Here is a 26,095-nt window from a genome sequence, read left to right as displayed (position 1 = left end):
TAAGATCCAATCGTTTGAGCCTATGCATAAGCTGGGTCTTTACATGGAGTTTTAATGAAGCTACTACAGAGGCAGTTAGACCCTTTTGATGCAACAAGAGATCTAGAGAGGCAAGACAGCACAGAGGTCTAAGGGAATTGTAATCAAAGGGATTTGAGGGCTGAGCCTGTGCAGCAGGAGAGCATTACAAAGGTGGTGGATGTGGTGGGTGTTTGGTCAAAGCCATGAAATGAAGAAATGAGGCAGGGAATTTGGACGTGGGAGGGTCAGAGAGGATCACTATCGCTATTCTTGTCAACAGCCAGCGACAGTGATAGTAATGAGGATCTGCTCTTCCTGGCCTGGTGTCTGTCTTAAGAGGGGGAATTATGACAGACGACAGACAGACAGAGGGGTAGAGACAGGGAGAACAGAGAGACAGAGAGGCAGCCAGAAATTCATAAATGAAGTACAAGCTGATAAAAGAGAAAAGGGAAGTGAGGTAATCATGAAATAGAGTCGAATATCAAGAAATTATGCAAATGATGGCAGCGAGTCAAAATTCTCACCATAAATTCACACACATAAACCCTTCGCACAACAAATGTAATGGACAATTACAGAAATGCAACAGTTTAATCACCGTGGAAACAGGAGGAGCACTCTGCTATGCTGTGAGTGCAGGCTAAATAATGTAGTTAGTACTCTGGGGCTGGCAGAGGGGGTGATATGCATGCAGTGATACAGGGATAAAAACACAAATCACCACAGCACTATCCTGACAACTTAGTTGCTTTATCACTGTGATCTAGAGCTTGCTTCCAGCCAACATTATTAGTGTTTCTCTGCTTGAAAATGCATCTCTAAATACAAGATATGACTGTCCAATGGTTTAGGAAAGACAGAGATGAATTAAAGATGAATATGCCCACTCCTCCTCACAGTCAGTGACACATTTCTCAACCGAAAACAAGTTCAAAAGGTGACTTGAGTGTGTGATCTAACATTGGTGTGACTGAGTCAGTCAGCTGTACTTTACACCATGATTAACTATCACATGAAATTGTGGAAGTTAATGTTCTAGCACTCTCTGGGAAAATCTTTTCACATCCTTGTTGTTGACATCAGTCTACAAGTGATACCAGATTATTTCAGTCAAGCCAAGTACATGAGTGAGCCACTGCAGTTAGATATTCCACAGAAACTGTCACGAATGATTATTTTGGGGATTCTCTCGAAGGGGAGGGGTCTAGCAGCAAAGTGGCCCAGCTTGGTTTAACATACAAACACAAATAAAGACTTTCAGGTCAACAGTCAAAGCCCCGCCGCCACTCCACAGCTCCAGCAGGCTCCACGAGTCGAGCCTGCTGCATCAACAGTTTCCCCTTTGTTTTGATTGAAAGGAGCTTCTGAGCACTGAGAGCTCTCCGCGTGGTGTCGCATTGGCTTCAGTGAATGAGCAAAAGGAGGGAGTCCCGGTGCATTCATCTAAGCCCTGTGGATCTCTAACTGTGAATGACTCATTGTTTTTTGGTCTGGCTGGATGCAGACCTGCCCACCTGCATACCATCTCCTGAAAAAAAAAAAAGGGAAATGAATATAATCTCCACTGGGCCTTCTGCTGTTCTAAAACACATTTGTGACCTCGCAGTGAAACAAGCGCTGATGCCTGGGAAATAACAGGGTCTCACTTCTTGCTTTGGTTGGAGAAGTGCGTCACCTTGGGATATTGGGAAAAGCTGTGTTGTGTGGCTGTCTGTCACGTGGCGCTCTCAGAGGATCAGTGTTTAACTATGGACAGAGGTTACACTATCTGCTTTACAGCCAGAGACACTCTGTGTGACCATCTGCAAGTCATAGTCAGTCCTCAATCTAAACAAATTAGTATAGGAGGGAATACGTTGCCTAATTCTTTGTTTCTTATTGTTAACAAATCCAATAAAAAGACCAAAACCAACAATGTGCTATTCTGTCTTTCAATATTATCTCTTTTTTCTCCTCTATGGCACTCCATTTTCATCAAACATTTCATTTTGCAAACAGTGTATTTGCTGGATTGATACACATTTGGTGCACTCGTGACTATTTCCAACAGCAGGATGGTGCATCTGGAATCTACTCAAAATAAACTACATTGTCCATGTTCATCATAATAAAGGAACATGTCATCCAGTGCAAAGATGGGTCTGAGTGATGTGCTTTTAATAGCTTTTGTGCAGCAGTGGAGATCTATTGAACAGTGGCTGCAGTAGTAGGGGTAGTATCAATTCGTTATTGGGTTTTGTCTTTTCAGGAAATTTGCTGACAGTGAGAGAATATAGAGCAACACCAAGACAAATCATAAACAACCTTTGAGGACAAGGTGAGTTTCTGAAAGATCAATAGTTTCCTGTTTCTATGATATAGGCCAGCTGCAACCAATAAGCAAAGCAAAATTTGCTTGTGTATCTTCAGCTATTTAAGGCCTCAGGTGACCTGCGCCTGTGGTGTGATGACCTCTTCTTATCTCACAATGACAAGACACGTGCAAAAAAAAACAAAAAAAAAAAACAACCTATTCCAGCATTATTAGATTCCAATCAGGACACTTTGGGCTAATTTAGAAACGGCTGAGTCAGAAGAGAGAAGATGCCTGGAGGGGCACACAGACACACTGCACTAGGCTTTTTAAGAGAGAGCCCTGGACAACCTGTAACTATGGCACAAAAAAGTTAAGCCCTACATTTCTATTGCAGACTATTGACTGTGGTCTCATGTAACCATGTTCTGTACTGTATGCTTTGTGACTGTAAGCTTGTATGCTCTGTTCAGGCTGTGCAGTGCAGGATAGAGACGAGCACCATCATCACTAATTCCTAACAACACACACAGGCATTATGGGGAAAAAAGGGTGAGATAGAGAATTGTTAAGAAGAGAAAGACTGAGTGTTAGTCAAAGGGAAAAAGTGTGTTAGTACACATGGGGTGATTGTCACTGTCTGTCCCTGCCTGGTGCAGACTGATCCAGGGCTATTGTTCCCCCCTCTTAACCTCAGCTTCTGCGGAAAGGACACAGGAAATGTTTTACATATTATCTGTAACCCAGGTCAAAGTCTCTGTGTGACATACACAAATAACACCATTAGACAAAAATGACCAGAGACATAAACTACAGGCCAGTTCACTAAAGGAGTAATCGATACAAAGTAAGTAAGATGAACAGTCAGTGAGGATCCTTTATGCCCAGCAGTCTGTGACCCCTTTTGTCTTTGTCCTTGGGCACCAGGATGCTTCTCTAGTTTCGTCTTCTACAAAAGGTTTATGATATTCTTAAATATCTGTGTTGGAGCATTTTCAGAGATACAGAGGAAGCGATGAGTGCACAGCTATCAGTATTTAATTTGATGACCATTCAAAACAATTCCAGTCGGGTGAAGGAAAAGGATTTGCAGAGGATAAGAGTCTTATAGTCATGGTTAAAGTCCTAACATTGTGACACGTGTCTTTCAGTATTGGCTAAATCCACTCAAAGAAGGAAAGTGAGGAGAGGGAGAGAGAGAGTTGGAATGAGTGGTCATGCCAGTCAGGGATTACAGCTGATGACCAGCTGAGGCCAGAATGTACTCTCAACAAGAATCAGGGTTATGAAACTGATCCCTAAAGCACCCTGTGCACAGCAACACTGAGCAGGAGCTGGATTCTATTGCAACTCAAATAATACTGACAAATAAGGATGCCATATCTTCAAGTTGATGAGCATAAGCATACTTACGTTATGAGATGTATAATAGAGCAGCAATGATTAGGTGATTAATCATTCAGTTGATTGTCAGAAAAATAATCGCCAAAAAAAATTCTGATAATCAATTAATATACATACACCAAACTAGATGTCTTCACAGGACCCAATACCTGGACCTGATCAGAAACAGACTTGTGAAAAATCTACGTTAAAACTTGCCACCAGCATTATGTGCCGCTAATTTATGAGCAGCTGTGATGGAAAAATATAGAGCTGAAATGATTGGTTGAATGAGTTGAAAATGAATAATTTCAGTAATTTTTTGAGCAGAAATGCCAAACATCATCTGACTCCAGCTTCTAAAATGTGAAGAATTTGCTGTTTTTCTTAGTGAAGTTTGTTAGTAAACTGAATATTTTGGGGGGTTTACACTGTTGGTCGGTCAACTGTGATGATTATGACACACAACCTGATAGTGAGTCCATGTGAATCTAGTCGGGTAATAGACATTCTGACACACAGACCCAATACCAAGACCTGCAGCAATAGAACTGGACCCTACCTGGACCTTGTTAAACTGAATTTACTTTGGACCAAGCCCAACTCAGGCCTTTGTCAGGTCTCAGTTACTTGGAACCAAAACAGCATACAGCAAAAACAGCATAAAATGAAGAATAAACCCTTTGTTTGCTTAGACTATCTGAATCTTTGCTTTAGTCACATATTGCCCCAGGGTTTCTCTTGTACAACCAGTCACTGTTTGACACACAAGACCACAGATTTGCGCAATGTGTCCCTCTAATCTTGGAGGTGTGTACCTCAGCTGCAAGTCTCTTCTCTGCATCATTACTCCAATACGCTTTTGTTTTTATCCTCAGAGACATGTTTCAGGTTGTACTCTTGGCAGTCATTGCAGTCACACAGGTAGTTGAGAAAAAGAGAGTGAGAGGTGAAGGAATCTTCCATTAATGAAAATAATCCCCCTTGCATTCCAGGGGACTTCATAGAAAAGATGAGTTTATGGGAAAGGGTGTGCCATGTGAGGTTTCATAAGATTTTATTAATATTGGCAGGAGACAACGGGGATTTTCTCCAAGCTGTAGCTCTGGGTATATTGGGAACTTAAAATAAAAAGACACAAGTTTTGGAACAAGCATTGGTTTTAGAGCAGGTCTTTAAAACTAGCAAGTCTTACCTGAATTACATTCTCAGCAGAATGAGGGGAGGGAAAGGAGTTTAATTCCAGGCTACTGGTCAAATACCCAAAAGACATCAGACCTACAACCCTCAAAGCTTGACTGACAAGTCAGAGAAAATGGGGCTATTCCTATTGTAGGTGCCCAATAATATCTTACTCAGGCTTTAGGAGCTGTAGACCAATGCTCTCATCAAGCCTGTACTAACATTTAGTAACACTGACTCACTTGCTCAGAGCAGATTAAAAAGGGAAGGAGTTATAACTGATGGGAACACAGAATAAGCAACAACGTAACTGCTTCCAGGCTGAGATAACTGTCTAAATATACTTAATTGGGATTTGTAGGCTTTAGTTTTGCTCAAAATGGCATATATTTAGTCACTAGGATCTCCTACTGACAATGAAGCTAAAGAACTGTGAACTACCACACTGACCATATGTCTAGACATATGGCTCAAGGGGATTACATCAATTATTTCTTACCAGGAAGGAAGGTGAACTGGTTAACTACTGTGCTTCATGTTCACACTTCTTTACTGGTTTCACAGTATGGCATAGTCTTTCAAATGAGTCTCTACCATGAAAAAAAGTGGGGCAAATTAAAAAATACTCTATTTCGTTGAATAAGGAATGAAACAAAGGAATCTTCTGCAGTTTACACAGAAAGGAAAACAGTGTTCACTCAGAGATAACAACACATGGGAATAGATGTACATTTTTCTAATCACAGATAACCAAACAGACCAAAGTAGAATGAATAACAGATGCAAATACATCTGCTCTTGCTTCAAAAATTTATCAAACTGCAATTCAGCGCTCAATTTAGCCTGTGCCAGTTACTAGTTTAAAAACAACAATTATGATGTTTTAAGTGTCATATTTTTCCTGCTGTGTCAGCTGAAACAAAAGAAAGTTAAACATCTATTTTGCCTCAGGATTAAAAATTGTCCTCATGGAGAAACGGTGACAAAGCATGATTGTGCAGCCCTATCCACACACACTCACACATGACTCCATACACTGAGAAGCAGCTTACAGATACAGAAGATCTAACAGGGCTGTAAATCAGTGAGGACTTTACAACTCCATAAAGGAATCCTGCAGAAAGCAATCTCCATTACAGCATGGTAACCTCCTTTGGATGACTTTGTGCAGGGGGCACAACACTGACTGGCCAGAGGAGGGCCAGAAGTTCAGGTGGGACTGGCCACTGCATACCACACAGTGCATGTTGTAGAAATGAAAGGTACTCATAGCATTATGACATGTAAATGAACGCTACAGGTGTAAACTTCTGTCACTGCAGTGATGCTATCTGAATAATGTACAAAATCCAAATTAGTCAACAGCTACATCAACTACCATCTCCGGTGGCTGCAACCACAACATTGGTTCACAAATCTACAGTGGCAAATATGATGCAGTCCAAGTGGTTTGAGATCATACACACCGCCCATTAGCCATCTGTATGGGTCAACTGACATCCTGATATGTAGCGGTTTCAATATTGACAAGCCCACAGAAGACAGCTCCTTGACCAGGAATGTGGGTGGGAACGTCTCTCTTCAATGCAGACAGGGATTTTCTACCACCCACACTTTCCAGATTGGCAAAGAAAAAAAAATGGGCTTTCATGACCTAAAAAGATGGTTGATGTTACATACCATTTTCCCCCTCTGCAAAATGGCAACTATTTGGATGTAATGAGAGGGCAGAGAAACACTCTGTCAGCTCAGCACACTGCCAAAAAGCAACTGAGCTGTTCAAAACCATGCAGGAAATGACAGAGCTGACACATTCTTGCCCGTGCAGAGGAACAAGACTGCAAAAGCAGGGCCAACAGTGCGAAGCAGGCACTAATGTCAGCCTGCTTTTTAAATGTTGATGTGCAGTGATCATTACAGAGATACGGGCAGTTTTATGAAAACAATACTGGAACCTGTTACAATACATCAGTGACAGTGGGAGAAAAGGAATGCATCATTGATAGATGCCAAAGAAGTGAATAAGCTGCTTTGACAAACCAAGCCCAACACAAAATCGTATTGTAGACAACTTTGCCTCAAATTATGGACCCATCTACATTCTTATAAATAACAACCCATGTTGGAGGACATACTATCAAAAGAGCACAAACAATTTTCATTGTGTGGTCTAAATTACAATATCTGCATGCATCAAATGGAAAAAAACTGGGTCCACCTTGGAGCAGAATCATACTGACACAACAAGATGAGACAAGTTGCTGTTTATTCTTGACACAGCAGTTCACTGGTGCCCCACAGTGATTGCATCATTATTATATCAACCAATTGACAATGAGAGAAAGACAAATGTTTACTTAATCATAGTAACCTCCAAATGACAAAATAATGTAGGTGAAGAAATGATATGACAGATATGAAATAACTGACAAGATCAGCATGCCTCTGCTAGCTGTGGTAGGAGAAGAGAGGATGTCACTTTTGCCACAGACTGAATGTGGAGTTATAGCAAAGTTCAACATCATTGATTGATTGCTCTTTAGTCCTCTGTGGCCACTGCCTGGTCAGATGCGGAGGGACCATGCTTATTGTGCATCACTCTCCCCCAGAGAGGAGTGGACCGAAACAAAGCATCGTTTGCACTATCTGGCACGTGTGACATCTTGCTGCCAACTGCTCCATTGTCTATGCAATAAAAAACAGGGAGAGGCATGGGAGCAGGGGACATTCCCCCTTTGTGTAAGGAAACATAAAAGGGTCTATGCAGCTCAGCTTGATGTGAAAGCCTCGCTAGCATAGTCGCCTGGGTGATGGTTGTACACACTGGAGAGACGAAGTCGAGCATCATGTGGAAATCCCAAGTAAAACCTGAGCTAGTGATAATTAAACCCTTGATTTGCACTAGGCACCAGGCTGAACTGGAGACCTCTATAAAAGGTTTAAAGACTCCGCAACCACTCCTTGCACAGCCTCTCATTTTTGTTTCACATAGTGTATCGCCTAGCAACAGTGCGTTGCTAGGATTGTACAGCCTTGCCAGGAAGACGACCACTCATCTCTTCATTCCTTTTCACGTCTGTATCTCCCCTAATTTCTGTCTACAGTCGCTCTCAGGTCCAGATCGCAGTATTTCAGCTGCCCGCTGAGCCCCTCTGTTGTACATTTCAAAGCCGTGTCCGTCAGTCGGCTGAGTGACGTGGCAGACAACAACAGGATTTCACGGGACTCTCAAACTTTTGTCGTGACATGCGTCCACTTTTGGCCTCAGGCAGCAAATAAGAAGGACTCATTCGACTTGTTGGATATGTGGAGAATCACTACGGGAGCTGAACTCACAGTTCTCTGGGCAAATGCCTCAACTGGAGTCAGTTTACGAGCTGCGGGCGATGCTGTCAGTTTGAGCGTCAAGTTCGATTGCAAAACAATACATTTCCGACTTTAAATACCCGCTCGTATCCTCAGCTTTGTGCCAAGCTTATTGTTTTTCGAGTTTCTGGGTCTATAAAACATCCTTCCCTCTGACAGCTGTTTTGTCCACAGCAGCTGTAGCTGGCGTCCACAGACGAGTTGTAAAGTGACGCTAAGTAAACGCCGGTTGTAATGTTAGCTACTTGTCGAGGCTAGCTTGGTTTAGCCCAAATTAGCAACAGCTAACGCCTTCGCGTGATGTACTGAATAACTGAATACTTACTTTTATGTCTGCCCGCACCCCAAGACTGTTTTGCGATGCTGGGGCTCCGTATAATTGCCCTTCCAGCGGATTTCAAAGCGTCCATATCGTAATCCAAAAGTGGGGCAAAGAGCCCGATGAGTGCCTGTTCGTCTCTGTCGAAACACTTCGGATGGTTTAAAACAGCCCTCTCCCGTCCAAACTTTGTTTCAGTGTTTTTTTCCTCCCCTCCGTAAGGTTAGCTTTCAGGCGATGGTAGATTATCATGTTCGTCCCCCTGGGCGGTGTCATGTATGTAAATTAACCGGATAACGCGCGTGACGCCCGTTTGTGGAATCACGCGAGTCAGGTTGTTGCAGCAGCAGCGCTCACATCCCGGGCGGGCGGTGCTGTAACGTTGTTACTGTTACTACAAGGCACAGTTTCACTCACACCCAGTGTTTTTTGTGACACATAATTTGGTAGTCATTTCACGGGCAGTGGTCAGACCTTACATGATTAATTTAGCCACCAGGCGTCTTCTTTTCTGAGCTGCATTTCAGCGGAAATATCATGACCAAGTAGGTTGGAGGGCGGAACTACTTTAATTCAGTTCTCTCACCTTTCCAGCCTGATACAAAGCAATATAAAGCAGCTAGATTTACATTATGCATCATTGTAAGAGGTAAGAAAAATCACTTTCTTAGAAATAAATGTTTTTTGTTTATAAATGTGAACATTTTCCTCATGGTAACAGGCTGAAAGTCCTACTTTACTCATATATTTAGTTCCTCAATAATGTCCATTAAATGCCTTGTTCAAATTGAATGATCTCGCTGATACACTACATACACTGAATATAATACTATTATTTTCTGAACAAGTGCATCCTGTGCTGTATGAAACCCAAGCCACCATATTCTGATGGCCAGCATCATTCAAGTGAACAGCTGTGTGTGTGTGTGTGTGTGTGTGTGTGTGTGTGTGTGTGTGTGTGTGTGTGTGTGTGTGTGTGTGTGTGTGTGTGTGTGAGTGAGAGAGAGTGAGAGAGAGTGAGAGAGAGAGAGAGAGAGAGAGAGAGAGAGAGAGAGAGAGAGAGAGATTCTGTCATGGACCACTTTTGGGGACAAAAGAAAATTAATGCAAGGCTGTGTAATGTCCACAAAAGTGACCTATCACTACATCTGTGTGTGTGTGGTTGGGGGGGGTGGCTGAGGTCAAGAGTTCTTTCTCGGAAAAGATGCACTGTATCAGTCATTGTTCAAAATTGAAGCCACAGAGTCCCTGCTGGACATATGGAGGAGAGGGGTCTCCTGATGAAAAAAAAAATGATGTTAGGGAGATCCACAGATCCAGACAAAGATGTCTCATTTCACAATCCCGTAGAAGAAACTCTACTGAGCAGCCAAGAGAAATTCATATCATATTGGCCTCTGTTGTGCATGATTAAAAACATATGTTTCATGGGCAAGAGGACAAGCCTCGGCCATCTACTATTCTGACAACTGAATTTTCTAAGATCAAATACCCACTTTCTGCAAAGCCTTAAGGCTTTTTAGATGATGCAAATAGATCAATATCATAACCATAAATAACATTTTTTCTATCTATGCATGGGTCAAAGCTCTATACCTTATAAACGCCAACCTAAGTCTGCCCATAGCACATAGTGTAGCACTGATTTAGCCATTCTTTGATAACATCCTTGTTTGTATAATAATGATGCTGATTGTAGATTGTTTTTAGGAAGTTGAAGTTCTTCTTTTGTTGCTTTTAATATCCCACTAAATGAACTACTCATGTGAATGGCTTTCAAAAAATCTTGCACTACCAGATTTCATAGGAGATGACAGACTCGGAGATAAAAGTGCAAAAGGCTCACACGTCCCTAAGGACATATTAGGCAACACCACCACTATCTTCAATGTGAATCTCACGCAGCAGTGCTTAAAGTACTGGTTGTCTTCTGCACAAAAAACAGATCCAACAGAGAATTATCATCACATCAGTGTAGTGCTGTAAACTAAACGATCCCTCTGTTCTCAGAGGTGCATTCCTTTTAAATCACTGTTACTTTGTTGGCAGCTACAACCATGCCTCACTGAAAGGCTTGAGACAAAAGAGTGCACTCTCTGCTTGTAAATCTGCCAGTTACTGAAGCATACAAGACATATCTAGACCTTTAAAGCAGCAACATGGGAAATAGAGTAGGTGTGTTGGGGAAGAAAAATCAATGAGTTTCTGCAGGTGGGGAGAGTGGAGGGGTTCACCTGCCCATAAAGAGGGGCACGTGAGAAGGTTGCCCAACATTAAATAGATGATTCTACATTCATTTATATATGACAACAAACACAGGTAAGCAGCCTTAGCCATGGGAGTATATCTGTACACACTGTGTTGCAAATTTACTATGTCTTTAGTGATCATCTGAGAAAACCAATTCAGTTTTAATCTGTTTTCAATGTGTTTCTCTTTCAGAGGGACAGATACAGAAGCAGAGGGATGGAAAGTGAAATTCCACCAAGAAAATTGCTCATGGACTTTATGTTAATTGAGCAGGTCAAGAGAAGCAGGGGAGCTCTACCTGGAATTTCTCATTTATGGCTTGTTCTCTTCAGACAGCTGGATTTACTGTAGATTTGTGAGGTCTAATGGCATTGCGAGTACAGTTGGGCCAAATGTCGACTGCTAGAAAAGACCTATTATAATCTGTTAATTCCACATGCTTTACTCTGCCAAACAGTGTGGTGCCATGCTGGAAATGTGAGAGCAATAAAATACTGAGGGTTGACTGTAAAACAAATTCATGCCCAACCTAGGCACCGTTTAATGTGGAGAAAATGAGTGAGGAGCTTTACCCACATTTGCCTCGCTGTACAGGTTAATCATGTGTATTTGGGGAAGTCTGGCATGTGACAGAACGCTGAGCAGAGGGCTTCTTTCATGCTTTGAAATTCTGTGTCCTTGGCAGAGGGATCCTTTATCTCCCTCCCAAATTCCCCAAGTGCATTAAGAGAATTATCACTAAAATCAAAATGTGTGGCAGCCCATAATTTGCTCCCTTTTATGGACCAATCACTGAAATCTCAGGCTCAGAGGTCAGCAGAGCACAGAAACCCCCTGGTGGGTGATTATGTCTGAATTTGAAATGCAGACAAAGGGAGAGCGTAGAAAAATGCTTTAAATGGTGCACACTTCCAACTTCATTTACCTATCAACCCAGTGCTGCTAGATAGCATTGTGGAAGCACCACTGGTTACTGTGTTTTGACTAGCTGGCTGAAATGAAAAAAAAAATTCTTAATTCCTTTTGTCCGAGCTGAATGGGATTTTTATAGTCTTGAAAATAGGGAATTAGTGGTTCTTGACAGTTAATAACCAGAGTCTCTGTGGACAGAAATTATCTCTTTTAACCTACACAATGAAGATGGACAGTGCCTCCTAGTGGCGATGAGATGATAGGGCATGTAGTGAATCTCCAATACCAGGATAAACCAAGCAAAATTAACAATCTTATGAACTTCTTTCTTTTGGTTAACATCAGATCATGTTATAATATAAGCTATATTTAATATAAAAGTATTTCATTAGTGCAAACTCACTCAATAAAAAGCAACAATGAGATCCTTTTTCCTTCAAAGATGACATTAGAATAAAATTAAACTAATGGACTGACATGAATTCCTGCACAGCTGCACGCCCCCATAATGTTTAGAGACTTACAAGAAGCAGTTTAAAAAAACACAATGGTCAAATTGAAACGACAGAGGCTGAGATATCCTGGCTTTTAGTCTTTAGTATGAATTAAGCTACATTAATACTGGATTCTACATTTCCAATAATGCCATTCAATAGATCTTCTATGAGATCCCCTGATGGCAAAGTTTACAAAGCGAGTAAACTTGATGTGTAAAATCTGTGGAGTGCACCTTTAACAAAACAAACTCTTAGAGCTGACAAGTTGTTTTGAAATATCCCGACTTATGTGAGTCACACCAACAAGCAGAGACAAGTCAATTTGCAAGAAAAAAAAAAGTTTATTCCTTGCAAACCTCACAGAGCGAGAGCGCAGCCAAGGTCAGACCTGGGGAGAAACAGAGCAGTGACTGTGGGCATAGAAAACAAAAAACAAACAAAAACACTTCTCTAGACTTTCAACAGTCAGTTGACCAAACAACTGACAACTGTAATTTTCACAACTTCTTTTTCCCCCAGGAGCCAATGTCAGCAATCTGAGCAAAAAAAGCTTCTCCATATACAGTAGGTGAAAACCACACGCACAATGATCATTTCAGATGATGGTGAAACCACATCAAGCGATTTTTTCCCTGCAGGAAAATAACAAGACCAGAAACAGGAATAAGGAAACTGCTTTAAAACAGCCACTTGCCCAACAGTTGCAAATACTGTAACATTCACAAAAAGAAATTTGACTCTCTAGTCCCTTACTTTAAACTACAGTCTACTACAAGCAGGTGACCACTTTCTCTACCTGCTTAACAGAAACTTCCATTAAGCAATATTCAATTGGACTATTTGACGAAAATGTCAGCCAATGTATTTGCAGTACATTCTTGAACACATTACTAGAGAAACAAGCATTCCAGTCTTGGCACATGAACTGAAGTGGAAGATTGATTAAATAAAATTATTTAACTGCTATATTCAAGTTGGCATTTCCAAAGCTTCGTGTACATTGCTGTCCATCTTTACAGTTTTCCCTTTCAAACAGCGTATGTGTTTTCCACAGTGCAACTTTCAATTGGAACTCAAAAAAGAAAAGAGGGGGCAATAGATAAGCCGAGGGGTTTGGGGTGTAACAGTAGTGTAGATGACCTTTTCTGTACGGATGCGTTGAGTCAGAGACCTGTGTGCAGGAGACCCTGTGGTGGCTAACATCGTGTCAACATACCGACCATAGACAAATAGGCGTACAATGAAGTATTGGAAAAATGTGACTTGTATAATGAGGGACAAAGCTGCCCTTAAGTGCGCACGAAGGATCAGCTTCCCCACCAGTCTGGAAATCAGTAGGGGGCCTGAAAAACCAAATCAGTGCCCGAAAGCAACTTTGTCCCACTGGACTGGACTCTTATCCATTCCAGCTTAGCCAGATGTTTCACAACTAAAATCAGAGGGCCTGAACCATTTCTCATTATCACACTCACTCTATGTCCACAACTCAAGGCACTGTGATGACAACTGTTGAGAGACTCTGCAGAGTACTGAGAAGCTGTACAGTCTTCCCTTACTGCACTTCCTTCAACTCAAAAACTCAAAGCAATGGAAACCAAACTGCTGTTTTCACTTGATGCTGAACATATGGAGCTGCTTGGGTTAATTTCGTTTCAAGGTCTACGTTTCTGTTTACAACACACAATTTTCCAGCTTGTTGAAATCAACACTTGAATCTTAAAAGAGTGAACAAACAGAACCACACAATACACTTTAAAAAACTATTTACCACCAAACCCCAAAGCAGCTGAGGGAGGGTTCATTTTCAGTGTCTGATTGTGGATTAAAAGAATAAATTAAATGTAACAGGGGCGAGTCTGTGCCAACTTTGCACTACATTCCTCTGGTTGTACAGATGTTCCCAGACTACCTTGGGAGAAAAACAATCTGTCAAAAATAAATTGGGATACAAGTCAGGCTGTGTGATGAAGGAGAACTGTTTTCCAATTTTAGGAGGGAAAAATCAACCTAAAAAAAAAAAAAAAAAAAAAAAAAAGAATAAAGCAGCTAGTCCCCAGGGCCAAAGAGCAGGTAACTGGTTGCAGGTGGTTGCAGTGGCGGTGGGGAAGGGAGAGCAACACCCTTGAGATGAAGACACATACCCGATTCTGTGAGGTTTCACTAGACACTTAAGAGAAAAAAAAAAAAAACTGGGACGTCCTAGTTGACATGTGATGTCCGTTTTAAGTTTTTTTTGTCTTTTGTTTTAACTACAACAAATACAGTCACACAATATAACATCCTTCTGACCTGGCAAGGAGAGAACAAAAAAACCCCAAGAAAAAACAACGTTCTCAGCTGCAGACATGCCGAGCAGATTGGGAGGTGGTGGGCCTGCAGGTAAAATAAAAATGAGGGGAGTATGGATGGAGGAGAGGGGGGGGCGGGACGAAGCGTTCACTTTTTGAGTGGCTGGTAAACAGAGGCGTTGGGGTCTAGGCCGGAGGGATTGGTGTCCATGAACTTGGAGGAGTAATGGGGGGCCACGGGGGTCATGCTGCTGGTGTCGGCTGTGTAGGAGATGCTGGGCATGACAGCCATCACTTCGGCTATCTTCTGCTTCAGGTCTTTGATCTCCTGGTCCTTCTGCAGGATTTGACCTGAAAGCAGAGTCAGTCCAACAACAAGAACTTTGAGATTCTGATTCAAACCCAGAAATGATTTGTACATGTTCTCACACTCCAAATATTCTGTTTGTGGATCAGGCTGACCTTGTGCAATCTCCAGTTGTCTCTTGGCGTCTCCCAGTGCAGAGAAGAGGTCCAGTTTGATCCTGGTCTCTGCACTCAGGCTGTTCTCCAGGTGCTGGGTCTTGTCTTGCATGGCTGACAGCGCCGACATCAGCACCTCTGTGTCTTTTTCATTCTCTTTATATTTATGAAGCTCCTGAAAGATGGAGAAGAGATACAGTCAGAGTCAAAGTCAGGAAGTTAGCATCTGCGACTGGCTGCTTTAGCACACTGTTGACTGAATGTTCTGTATTTGGCTGGGTAAGCCGACATGTAGGTAGCACTCTGTGACTGCTGTCTGACATAAATAAAGGCTGATAATAACTGCCTGACTTAAAAAAAAAGTATATGGTATATACAGTGCAACAGCCTGTAGCTGACTGCTTGTTTAACTTCTGCTTTACCGCCTTGTGTATGAGCACTGTTGTTATACGAGACAAAAAAGTAAAATAGGTGAAGAAATTATATTCTTGATGTCACCACAAAAACATGAACATTCACCATTTTCACACTGTGTTCATTTGACTTGTACACCCCAGGCATTAGCTAGTTTTGGGAAACTGTCTAGAACAGAGTTACAAGAAATGCTCTGTCATGTTGTATTTGGCTGTGTTACTTCTGTCTTTTCAGAAGCTGAGTTAAACTGTGCTCCAGGTTTTTGCAAAAGCTATTTGCATGCAAAACTGGCTCTATGAGCAGCACATCAAGAGATCCACGTTTCAGGAATTGAAACTTTCCTGGATCAATAATCTTCTTCTTAAAGAAGCTTCTTAATAAATCGCAAATTTGAAAGTCAAGACTAACAAGCACCTTTAGCTCACCTATTGCACCTCGACATTACACACAACCAAAATATATAAATACACAAAAGCATTCAAGACTTTTTTTTTTTTTAAATCAGCTTGGTAATAACAATTCTTATTAATACTTTAATCAAAAAATAGGCTCACCTGCACTTTCAATTCAAGCTCTCGGATCTGGTCCTCCTTTAGCTTGATATCCATTGTTAGTTTCTTACACTCTATTTCTAATTCAGTGATCCGCCGCCGCAATGTGTCTGTGCACTCCCCTCTAAAAAAAAAGTATGACAAAAGTATTGAATTATATCAAACCTAATAATAAATGATACCTTGATAGAAACAAGCAACAAGTCAGGAGTAAAATGGTTGATGAAAACTAGATTGGTAACATCAGATGTGCACCTACCTGGATGCTGCTGCTAGTGCTACTGCTCTGGCTGCTGTGGCCTCCTCTAACTTCTTTCGCTTCTTTTCGTCTGCAAGCTGTTTCTCGGCGGTGGCTCGAGCCTCCTGCTCTGCTTTGAGCCTCTTCTCCAGTTGGCCCACTGCCTGTTTGTCCTTTTGCTTTGCCTGCACAGCATTATGGAGCCTACAAGTGCACAGGCACACACATAACAGAACAGCACTTTAACAAATAGGAAATACAGGGGAGGCAGAATCAGTATTTCTTATCTGAGCTGTATGTATTCATCATCGTTTTATGTGTTGTAGCATTAGTTTTAACCAGCCAACCTAAATGGCTGGTATCAGAAACTAACTTGTGAATGTAAAGCTGTTCAGCAGCAAGTGTTGATGTGATGATGAAACTGCTGTTTTCCTATAGTGTTTATTTAAACCAATGCATGACAATGAACACCCTGAATTATCCAGATAGTAACAATTCTTAACCAAAACAATAACTTGCCTAACCATGTTCAGACCTGTTGGAAAGTAGCACCACTCACTTGTTCTGCAGCAGCTCGTTCTCCTGGCGCAGTTGGCCAAGCTCGGTGCGTATGGAGCGCTCAGCACTGCCCAGCGAGCCGATCTGGCTGCGCAGGTCCTGTTCCACCTGCCGGCTGGCCTGCAGGTCTGCCTTCAACTTTTTAACGTCCTGCTCCAATCTGTCCAAGGTGGGAGAGTGAGCAGAGGAGATGCATTGATGTGACATTAAATATGCAAATATGCATTAAAAAATGCACAACGCCATTGCTCTAAGCACAGATGAAGTTGCATTCCAAGTAATGTTACACCTTATTAGTATAAATCACAGTAGAAAACGGGTGCCACAGCAAAACATTGCTTGAGTTATTACTGCTGCCAAAGCCAGTTCATTCAATCTATTCTGACTTAGAAATGAAATAAAAGACTAATTTAAAAGATTCTTTTAAATGAATCTCATTTAAAAGATTCTTTTAAAATCATTTAAAAGATTCTTTTAAATGAGTCAAACACACAGCATAACTAAGAAAACTACACATTAATGCTTCTGTGTGTTTTCATTCATTCTTACAGGACCTAAGAGTGGGTGAAGGAAGCTTCATAACCATTTTTATGTCCTACTCTCCGGAAAGAAGATCATCAATCCTAGTCAAACTTTCAGCATGAGAGTCTAAGATTTATGATAAAAACAAGGTGAAACCTTAAAGCAGAATCTGATGCTACAGATATTGTTATAAATTCATGTTCTATCTGCTGTCATCTCAAACAGCCACCAAGCAAAACCTGCAACAAAAATCCACATTGCAAAAAGTAAACCAATGACAAAATGAAATAGAAACCAGACAGGGAGGCACTAAAACAATGACAGACACTGTACATCATGCCCAATACCTTTGACATTTTAAACCCTACACTAAACTTGCTTAAAAAACACAACATTAAAAAGTTTTTAAATCGACTATGTTGCACACGAAAAATTGCAAACAACAAGAGTGAGATTACATTTTTCAACACCCTCAGTCCAATTAAGTCGCACCAGGGATAGGCGGTCTTAATGACCATCTGTTTGCTTTGTGCAGTTTCTGTTATATTGTCAATGGCCTAAGCTTGGGAGGTCAGCTGAACAGGGACAGATTCAGGTGTTTTAAAATGGATTTGTTTTTGCTATATATAGCACGATCAATTTCTGATCCCCGTTTGCTTGCTCCAGGTACACCAGCTGTCAAAATGTAATTTGTGCACTCCATAAAAGCACTGGAGCCACTTTGGGTGAAGCATAAAATAAACAAACCAGAAAATAAACAGCATCCAGCCATCACATAGTATAGCCAGGCTTTACCTTCCTAATGCAGAGTTATTCAGCCGTCCAACATTTTACTACTTTACTAAATTTAATGGAGTACATGTACTTTTGGCTTAGTGTGCAGTGTGAATTAGAATTGATACCATCATCAGGATCAATGTGAACTGGACATCCCTAGCCTCAACACATACTTCACAGTGGAAGACAAGCTTACATTTGACACAATATTTGATGTGGCAAAGCCTAAGTTCTCTCAAATAGTTTGTTGCAGTATAGCAGTGTTTAAAATATAACATGTATAGTATGGTCTTAATGAGTATGTGTCTTGATGAATTTGTCAAAGTCTAGCCTGACTCAGATGTAGGCCCTGCCACTGGGTGCTTACTGGGAGACTAGTCATTGTCTGACCATGTGCTTCTTACCTAACAAGTGCTTCTGGCTTGCTCAGCTGGTTGTTGGGGATACAGTTGTCTGTGGGATCCCTGTGGGAGCCACCTGATGTCCCCTTCCCCACTGCAAACTTGTGCTTCTTCTCGTTCTTCCCCGCTGAAGAGGATGATGGTGCAGAGGAGGGCACGCTGCCGTTGGTAGCACTATGGCCGCGGGGTGAAGAGTTGAGTGTTGCGGCATTGCTGCTAGCATTTTTGTAGTTTTTAGAGGAGGAGGAGGAGGAGGAGGAGCAGGAGGAATTGTTGTCCTCTTTAAGCAAGAGATTCTCTGTACTGCCCAGCTCTGTGGTCAGTCTCTTGTTGTTCATATGGTTCTCCATATACTCCATCTCCTGAAGTTTAGAGTCCACTGATGATGGCAGGATGCTGTTGTGCTGCTTTTTAGCCTCCCCACCGCCCCTTCCCTCTTTCCCTTTTTCCCTATACTCTAGTTCCGGCAGTGGTGCCGATGTCTTTTTATTGGCTAGGGCGCCATTCTGTGACACTGGAGGTGTATCCACTTCAGATATTCCTTTAGCTGCTGCTGCTGCTGTAGGGAAGTAAAGGGGACACTTATGAAATATATATATATATATGACAACTGTCATGAAACTTCCTCTCAAAGAGTCTGGTACGTACCTGCTATATCCATCAAAAGTCTTCACTGACTGAGAGGCAGATCTTTCAACTACCCATGGATGTATCATCACTGACTCAAGGCAACAAGCTAGCCAACCAGACACAGGCTACAAGATAACACTACACACCTACTTGTATTTGCCTACTCTATTTTCAGAATTTTTTTTAGGTGTCTAATTAATCAAATTAATCAAATTTTATTGTTTAGATCTAGTAGATACTGTATGTGAACCTCAGATTTCATAAACCTAGTGCCTCATGTGTGCTAACAGTATATAGGCATGTACATGGATTTGAACCATACCTTCTTCTGCTTCTCGCTCTTGCCTCTGAAGCATCTGTTGCTCTGGAGGCAGAGCCTGCTGCAGGAGCTGCATGTAAAATTCATTCTCCTTTTGCACCTCCTTCTGCTTCCGGAGGCGCATCTTATAGCTCACGTAGCTCTTGAAGCCGAAGCCCAGTGTGACCACTGGGTAGCCAATGCTACAGAGATGGAGATAAACAAGTGCACTCACAAGTCAACTCTTGGCTTATAAATCAAAAATTACAAAAGTACTGATTTAGTCAAGGAAAGACTGCTGCAAAAATTGACTAATAATTCTTCTTCTTTATGTAGTGTTAACTAGTGAATGAGGTTGTGTGAAAATTTATATTCATATGGGCATTTAATCCTGTCTTTACTTCACAACATTCCTCTGCACCATGGTGACACATTCACAGTCAACACTAAACGCAGATAAGTCTTTCGATCAAAACATGCCTGTCAAGGACGGTGTTCCGCTGCCCCTAGTTAAAACACAACAGTGGCTCACCAGTGTGCAGCAAAAGGACGACACAGGTCCACATGGAAGTTCTTCAGGTCTTTGAATCTGATGGCTGCCTCTATGTACACAAAAAGTATCCATAGAGACACTGTGGGCAGACAGACACCTCTCTCTGGAAAAAAGAAAACAAAATAAAGCAAGACACAGATGTTAGACGAGGGCATCGAACCTAACTGTGTCTATAGCAAAGATAATCAAAATCTGCCAGAGCTGTCACCGAATGCTTGGTCATTGTTTACTTCTTGTTTCATTCGATATTACCCAAGTTTTTCTCATGCAAACATTCTCATGTCTTTCAGTGTTAAAACAAGGCATCTGAACCTTTTTCTCTCAATGACAGAAAAACAGTTTGGTGCAAAATGTGTAAAATGTGTTATTCTTTTAGTATCCATACCAAAACTCAGGTATGATACTGCTTTGGTAGAATTAAGTGGGTACCCAGACTTGCTTTTAGACAAACACTCCTGACTTAGGCCTAGTGCCCAGCAGATGATGTGGCAGGCAACCACTTTGACTGTCCCAAATCAATTTTCTTAGAATATGGATAATGACGGGGTCATTAGACTCAATTAACATAGTTCTGCCTTTCTCTCCCTCTCCTGCACACAGTGCACGGCCAGAACAGGTTTAACAAGCTGGTAAACTTCTGCAGTGATTTCCCCATTGCCGCATTACCAGTGAACCAGGTGCCTTATGACAGAGTGGTCAGGATACAGACATGACCCATTGTCACCTTGGCTGTTATACACTCAGACACCTTTAACCACCAGGCTGTGGAGTGGCAAGGGATATTAATACTTGTGTGACATCCTATGGTTGTGAATGTCACTGGTGAGTTAAGTTGGAAGGCTCAGAAAGCATCTGGGGACCACTCTGTTTCTCCCTCCCCCAACTGGCACTTGGATTTCAATCTGACACCTGGCCTTTGGTCAACACAGGGGGATAACACTAAATCAGAGTGACAACTAATCCGCAGATTGCAGCTCACTTACACACACCGTGCAAAGTTCTAAGAAGCAAGCCAGTTATTTGCAAATATGATAACACAATGTACATGAGTATTGCTTTTCACACCTGCTTTTCATAGAAGCACTAAGTGGAAGTTCTGAGAAAAAGTGTGATCTGTGACTCCAAAGGAGGATTTATCTTAATTATCAACTGAGTAAATAAACTGAAAGCTTTTTCCTTCCTTTCTTTTTTATTTGCACTGTTAAACAGAACTTTTATAGACACAAAGGTCTTAGCCACAGGGTAGCTTTTGTTCCTCATCTATGTATGAGCCCCTCGCAAACCATTCTTCAACTTAATCACCGGCATTTGCCAATTTCCCATATGCAGTATTTTAACTACCAAATATGAAGACATCTTAACAGAGGAGGGCCATACCTGTGTGCCAAACATACTGCACCCACACATATGTACTGGCAGCGAAAAATAGCCATTGCACCGGGATGAAGAGGAGGCAAATGATGTCCGAGGTAAACGCCACACACACAAAGAATACTGAGAAGGCCTGTTGGTGAGAGGAGAGGTGGTTATGATAAAGAAGCAACATATGCAGTAAAGAGAGATGTAGGTTGCTTGTCTCCGTTAGTATTTCATGCTTAACTCTGACAAGTGAAAGTATCAAAGCTTAAACCATTCCCATAAAAAAGAAAATCTAAATGGTTTCCAGGCCTCAGTTGTTGGACGCCAGGTCATGGAAGGCGGGTTGCCATACCTTAATCAGTTATAATGGAAGTCACCTAGTCCTGGGTGATTAAACTCCATATTTCATTGATGAAAAATTCTACCATGAATGGTTACACAAGCACTGCATTTTTGGATCTCTATTTCTACATCTCAGTGAGACACAGACACACCAACACACACACCTACACAATGCATTCAATAAGAACAAGGTGTCCAGCATCAATGCTAGACCCAAGGCCAAATGAAACTGACATATTAACATCATCATAGAAAACTTAGATAACACAGAGACTAAAGAAGCAGATGTGTAGTTTGTATGTCATGTCAGGTGAGAGGTCTGATCCAAGGAAACAGCAAACAAGATTACGGTGAAAACAGCTTTTTGTTTTTGTGGGTGTAGAAGAACTCAACTGAACCAATGGCAAACTGACTGAAAGTTCAGATTCCTTTAGGAGGGTGCTACGTTCATACTCCGAAATGTGATGTTCATTGTACACCTAGTGCAGCACTCTCCTGTACACCCAGCTGTCTTCCAGGTTCCTTCTCTAATTTTGTTTGTGTTGCACTGTCTCTGAATCAATGTTATATGGGTTATTTTGTGATCCTGAAGGGATCTCTGACTCTCGACTCCTCACTATCACCTTGTCTCTTGTTATTTAAATGATCATTGATCATGTTCACATGCCCATAAGAAAATCAGATTATTGGGATAACTCAGGTAAGACATGAATTCACTTCTTTGAGTCAAAGCTCCCACATTTAAAGCTTATTACGAATAAATAATGCTACAGCAAGTTGTTCATTTTTTCAGGTTCTGTAATGTGAGGACATTTTTATCTTACTGTGTACTTGTGTCTGTACTTAAGTCTGATTTTGGATTTAATTACTATGGATACAAAGACCCACCGCTTTGTGTTCTTATCTTTCATTCCAATGCACCACACTTCTGTCAAGGCAATACCTTCCCTGTTCTGGTTCTTCTTATTCATGCACACCTCTTGCAGAAGCTCAGTTAAGCATTTGCATAAATTACCAACAAGTCATATTTCACCAACAGAAATGTATCTTGGCTTATCTATCCTTCTTATTTACATGACATTTAAGAAATCAAGTTACTGCAGAAAGGAAACAACAACCTGTGGTGCTGAGGACTTTCAAACTAAACATTTCGATGGTAAAGTCAGAACAGGAAAATAATCCATGTCTATAATTATGGCAAGTCTCTGTAATTGCTCATGAAGCAGAACTTTAAGCTTGTACATTCAACGTTTAAAAGTCGAGTGTTGAACAGAGAAAAAAAAATTCTGGTATTATGTTTCTCTGAGCTGCACATAGGCGAATGTGCATGGGGGTTCCTCATACACGTGCTGTTTCTTTTATACTTGTACATTTATGTTTGTTCTGCATCTCAGTTTCAAACCTGCTTCCCAACCAGAGCTGAATACACCATCATCTTGCTTGACACCAGAGTTGTCACAATATCAGATTTTCACTACGTGATTATTGTGGCCAAAACAATTCACAATATTGATATTATATCTAGAGAAAATAAAATAATAATAATACTGCTATCTGCAAAATTATTATTTAACTTCATTTATTATGTGTTAAGTCTCTTTTTTGGCAAACAAATTAAACTCAAATACGAGTGTAGGGAGGTGGAGAGAGATCCCGTGACCCTAACTGTACAAAAACAATTACACTTAATGGATACTACAAAAGCAACCTGAACTGATAAACAAAAGATCCACAAGGCCTAACATCTGCCATCATGATATTATCATACGAGTAATATTAACACGATATCAATATTTCATTTTTTAAATATCACGGTTATGGTCAATACTTGTTTACTGCAACACCCCTACTTGACACACAGGTCCACAAAGCACATAGTTGAGATTTGAAAGGTGTGTGCACCGTTTACTCTGTGACCTACAGTTAGCCATAACAGCTTTCTTTGCATAGTTTTTTGTAAATACAATACATGTTTCTTTGGAAAATCGCAATAACAGCAGAAGACAGTTAGGTCATAGCTACTCACCAGCCCCTGGTATCTAAAGGAGTCGTACACACTCCGGATGAAGAGCCAGAACGGCCAAAGGTACTCGAACCTGAACTCCAGCACAAAGTCTGCCAGTAGTACCAGTGCCCACACCACCAGGAACTTCAAGTACAGGAAGGTACTAATGAGAAGAAAAAACAGATTTCATGAGATGAATGCAAATACTCTACAACCTTCAAGAATGTGTTTTTTTCATAATGATTTTGTGATTTTTGTGAACAAGAATAGTACTTATCTTAACCCTCAAGAATCAATATATGGCAAGTCATCATTAAGTAAATACACTGAAAAGATTCAGCTTGATTGTGAGTGTGTGTGTGTGTGTGTGTGTGGGGGGGGGGGGGTGAATCAAGTGCAAGATGCATGTCTGGAGCTGCAGTTTGATAGATTATGTGCCTATGTGCACTGCAGTTGGTCTAAGCAGCTTATGTTATAAGATGCAACTGGGTGTATATATAGTATATAGATATTTAAGAGATTTGTGAGGGCATTCTGAAAGAGGTCTACATCTGCACATAGTTATATTCTTATGTCGTGCTGCTTAGAACATTTTAACACATTGACAAGATACAGTTAATAGATGTCTTTAGGGTTGTGGCAGTAACACATGCACAGGGAATGCTGTTGTGCTGGTTCTTTCTCATAGTCACAATTCGTGTCGATTTAATAAGATAGAAACATTTGATGTCAGTTGACATTTTTGTTGATAGAACACTGGTGGGGGTGTTCTTTGATCTCCAAAGCATGACTGTTTTGTGATGGGGGCATCTGTTCAATAATTCAAGGGCCGCCCCACAGCTCTAGGTCTAGATGCCACGTGTGTAACTAGTGCCCTTTAACGTTTGGTTTATCAGGTCACATAGAAGTAGGACCTGTCAGGTGTTGCTGGAAGGACAACCAAGCAACTTAAAGTTGTCCAAACTAAATAGCGCTACACAAGCGCTTAAGTAGTTAGGCTAACTGACTGTAGTCCTATCAGCTCATGTTTACAATTAATGTTAACATGGGTTAGGATATTACTGGATAAGTGAGCTGTATGTGGTGAAGTTGGCAATGAGAAGACAAAGCTGCTGTGGTGCTAGCTAACAGAAGTTACATTAGCTAACAGGGAAACAGCTCATTTTGACGCGGCAAGCAGATGACAACTGTCGCTGGAAGACGACAGATAGTCGGCGTTGTTTAATCAGTATCCAAAAACCCACTACAAATTAATTCAGACAGTAACGTTGCTATGAAAGAAACCTTGTGACATGGTTCAGAATAGGCTGTGCTGCGGCCTAGCGCTACAACTAGCTTAACGGCTAACGTTACCTTCTAACTAATGTACAACGAAAACATACCGCTAGCATACACTACGTTGTCACTGGCAGCTAGCTAGGTTAATAAGAGTTCTAGCGGTGGCAGTTCATTAACACATCAGTGGCAACGTTTGTAAGTTTCATGTTCTGCAGCTATCAAGCCGCAAGCATCTCCATTCAGTGGCCCCCATTATTGTCGTGAGGAGGACCCCATCGTCAGGCTCCACATAAGTTACCTGCCGTATATACCCTCGGTGATTCGGTTCCGTTTCAACGGCCGTCGGAGTTTGCTGCAGTCCGCATTGCGCCGCTTCATCCTCCTCCGCTTGGCTTTGGCCTTCGAGTAACCACTGTAATCTTATCCAGTTTTCTTGTGTATACGGACAAAAATAAAAAATGAAGTGCCTGTGGTGTATGTCGCTGTTACTATTTTTCTCCACTGGAAACAAAGAAATAAATAAAGGACTCTATTCGGGAACCTCCTCTTTTCTGTGAGCGCAGGCTCAATAAGCCCAAACCGCGCTGTATTTTACGTACGTCCAGTTGTCAGACGGCTGGTATATCCAATCAGTCTATCCGCCGAGGCCTCATACTTTGACGGCTACAGACATGAGCCACTTACGTTGCTCCGTTGCCGCTCACTCACTTCTCCTCCGCCAAAGGCAACAGGACAGACCGAGGAGGCGAGGGCCGCTGTGTGCGAAGCGTCTCGCCGTTAAACCAATCAGATTTTTGTGGACAAATCGGGCACCGCTGATTGACCAATCAACTGATCACGGAGGCGGGCTTTATGTCAGAGGTCTCTGCCTTTGGTTTATTATGGGCAGAAAATATGCAGTCTTCGGGACAAAATTCCCTTTGTGTCAGACATGAAAACATCCACTCCAACACACGGGGTTATTTATATCAGAGCCTTTATGTGCAGTTCGTTGACAGACTTGCTCCATGGCCTTGTTTGCCATCTATGTTTTGTAACCAGGTCAAAATGTGTACATTGTATATGAGCGTGTGCGTGTGTTTGACTAAAAAGTGTGTTGCTGTTATCGTTGCTTATAATTATGATTTACTTAACCAATGGCTGTTTACCGTTATACCATTGTCTGTAGGCCCAGAGTAAAGTAACATGATGAA

At 41.5% G+C, this 26,095-nt stretch overlaps 2 protein-coding genes across 6 annotated transcripts in view; both read right to left on the bottom strand.

Annotated features, from left to right (window-relative positions):
- The window catches only part of ldlrap1b (low density lipoprotein receptor adaptor protein 1b), a 32,963-nt gene extending 24,153 nt beyond the window's left edge, over positions 1-8,810 (bottom strand). For all 4 annotated transcript variants that reach the window (XM_056392985.1, XM_056392983.1, XM_056392986.1 and 1 more), the window contains exon 1: positions 8,574-8,810. In XM_056392985.1, the coding sequence (XP_056248960.1) occupies positions 8,574-8,658 (85 nt within the window). In that variant the 5' untranslated portion in view covers positions 8,659-8,810. The remainder of the gene's footprint in view (positions 1-8,573) is intronic.
- Positions 8,811-12,543: 3,733 nt separating this feature from the next.
- maco1b (macoilin 1b) lies at positions 12,544-25,586 on the bottom strand. Of its 2 annotated transcripts, none has more exons than XM_056392982.1 (11): positions 25,201-25,586; positions 23,646-23,787; positions 21,296-21,422; positions 19,898-20,021; positions 19,390-19,568; positions 18,441-18,993; positions 16,739-16,897; positions 16,201-16,383; positions 15,945-16,065; positions 14,977-15,151; positions 12,544-14,865 (listed from the first exon to the last, which is right to left on the bottom strand). In XM_056392982.1, the coding sequence occupies exons 1-11, from the start codon at positions 25,278-25,280 to the stop codon at positions 14,663-14,665; spliced, it is 2,046 nt and encodes a 681-aa protein (XP_056248957.1). In that variant the 5' UTR covers positions 25,281-25,586; the 3' UTR covers positions 12,544-14,662. The 2 variants fall into 2 exon arrangements, with proteins under 2 accessions (XP_056248957.1, XP_056248956.1); XM_056392981.1 differs by having other exon boundaries at positions 18,441-18,996; positions 25,201-25,585.
- Between the last annotated feature and the right edge of the window lie 509 nt (positions 25,587-26,095).

This window comes from Seriola aureovittata, chromosome 13 (assembly GCF_021018895.1).
Source record: "Seriola aureovittata isolate HTS-2021-v1 ecotype China chromosome 13, ASM2101889v1, whole genome shotgun sequence".
Lineage (NCBI taxonomy): Eukaryota > Metazoa > Chordata > Actinopteri > Carangiformes > Carangidae > Seriola > Seriola aureovittata.
The sequence above is the reverse complement of the archived record's forward strand: the minus strand, read 5'-3'. Positions and strand labels throughout refer to the sequence as shown.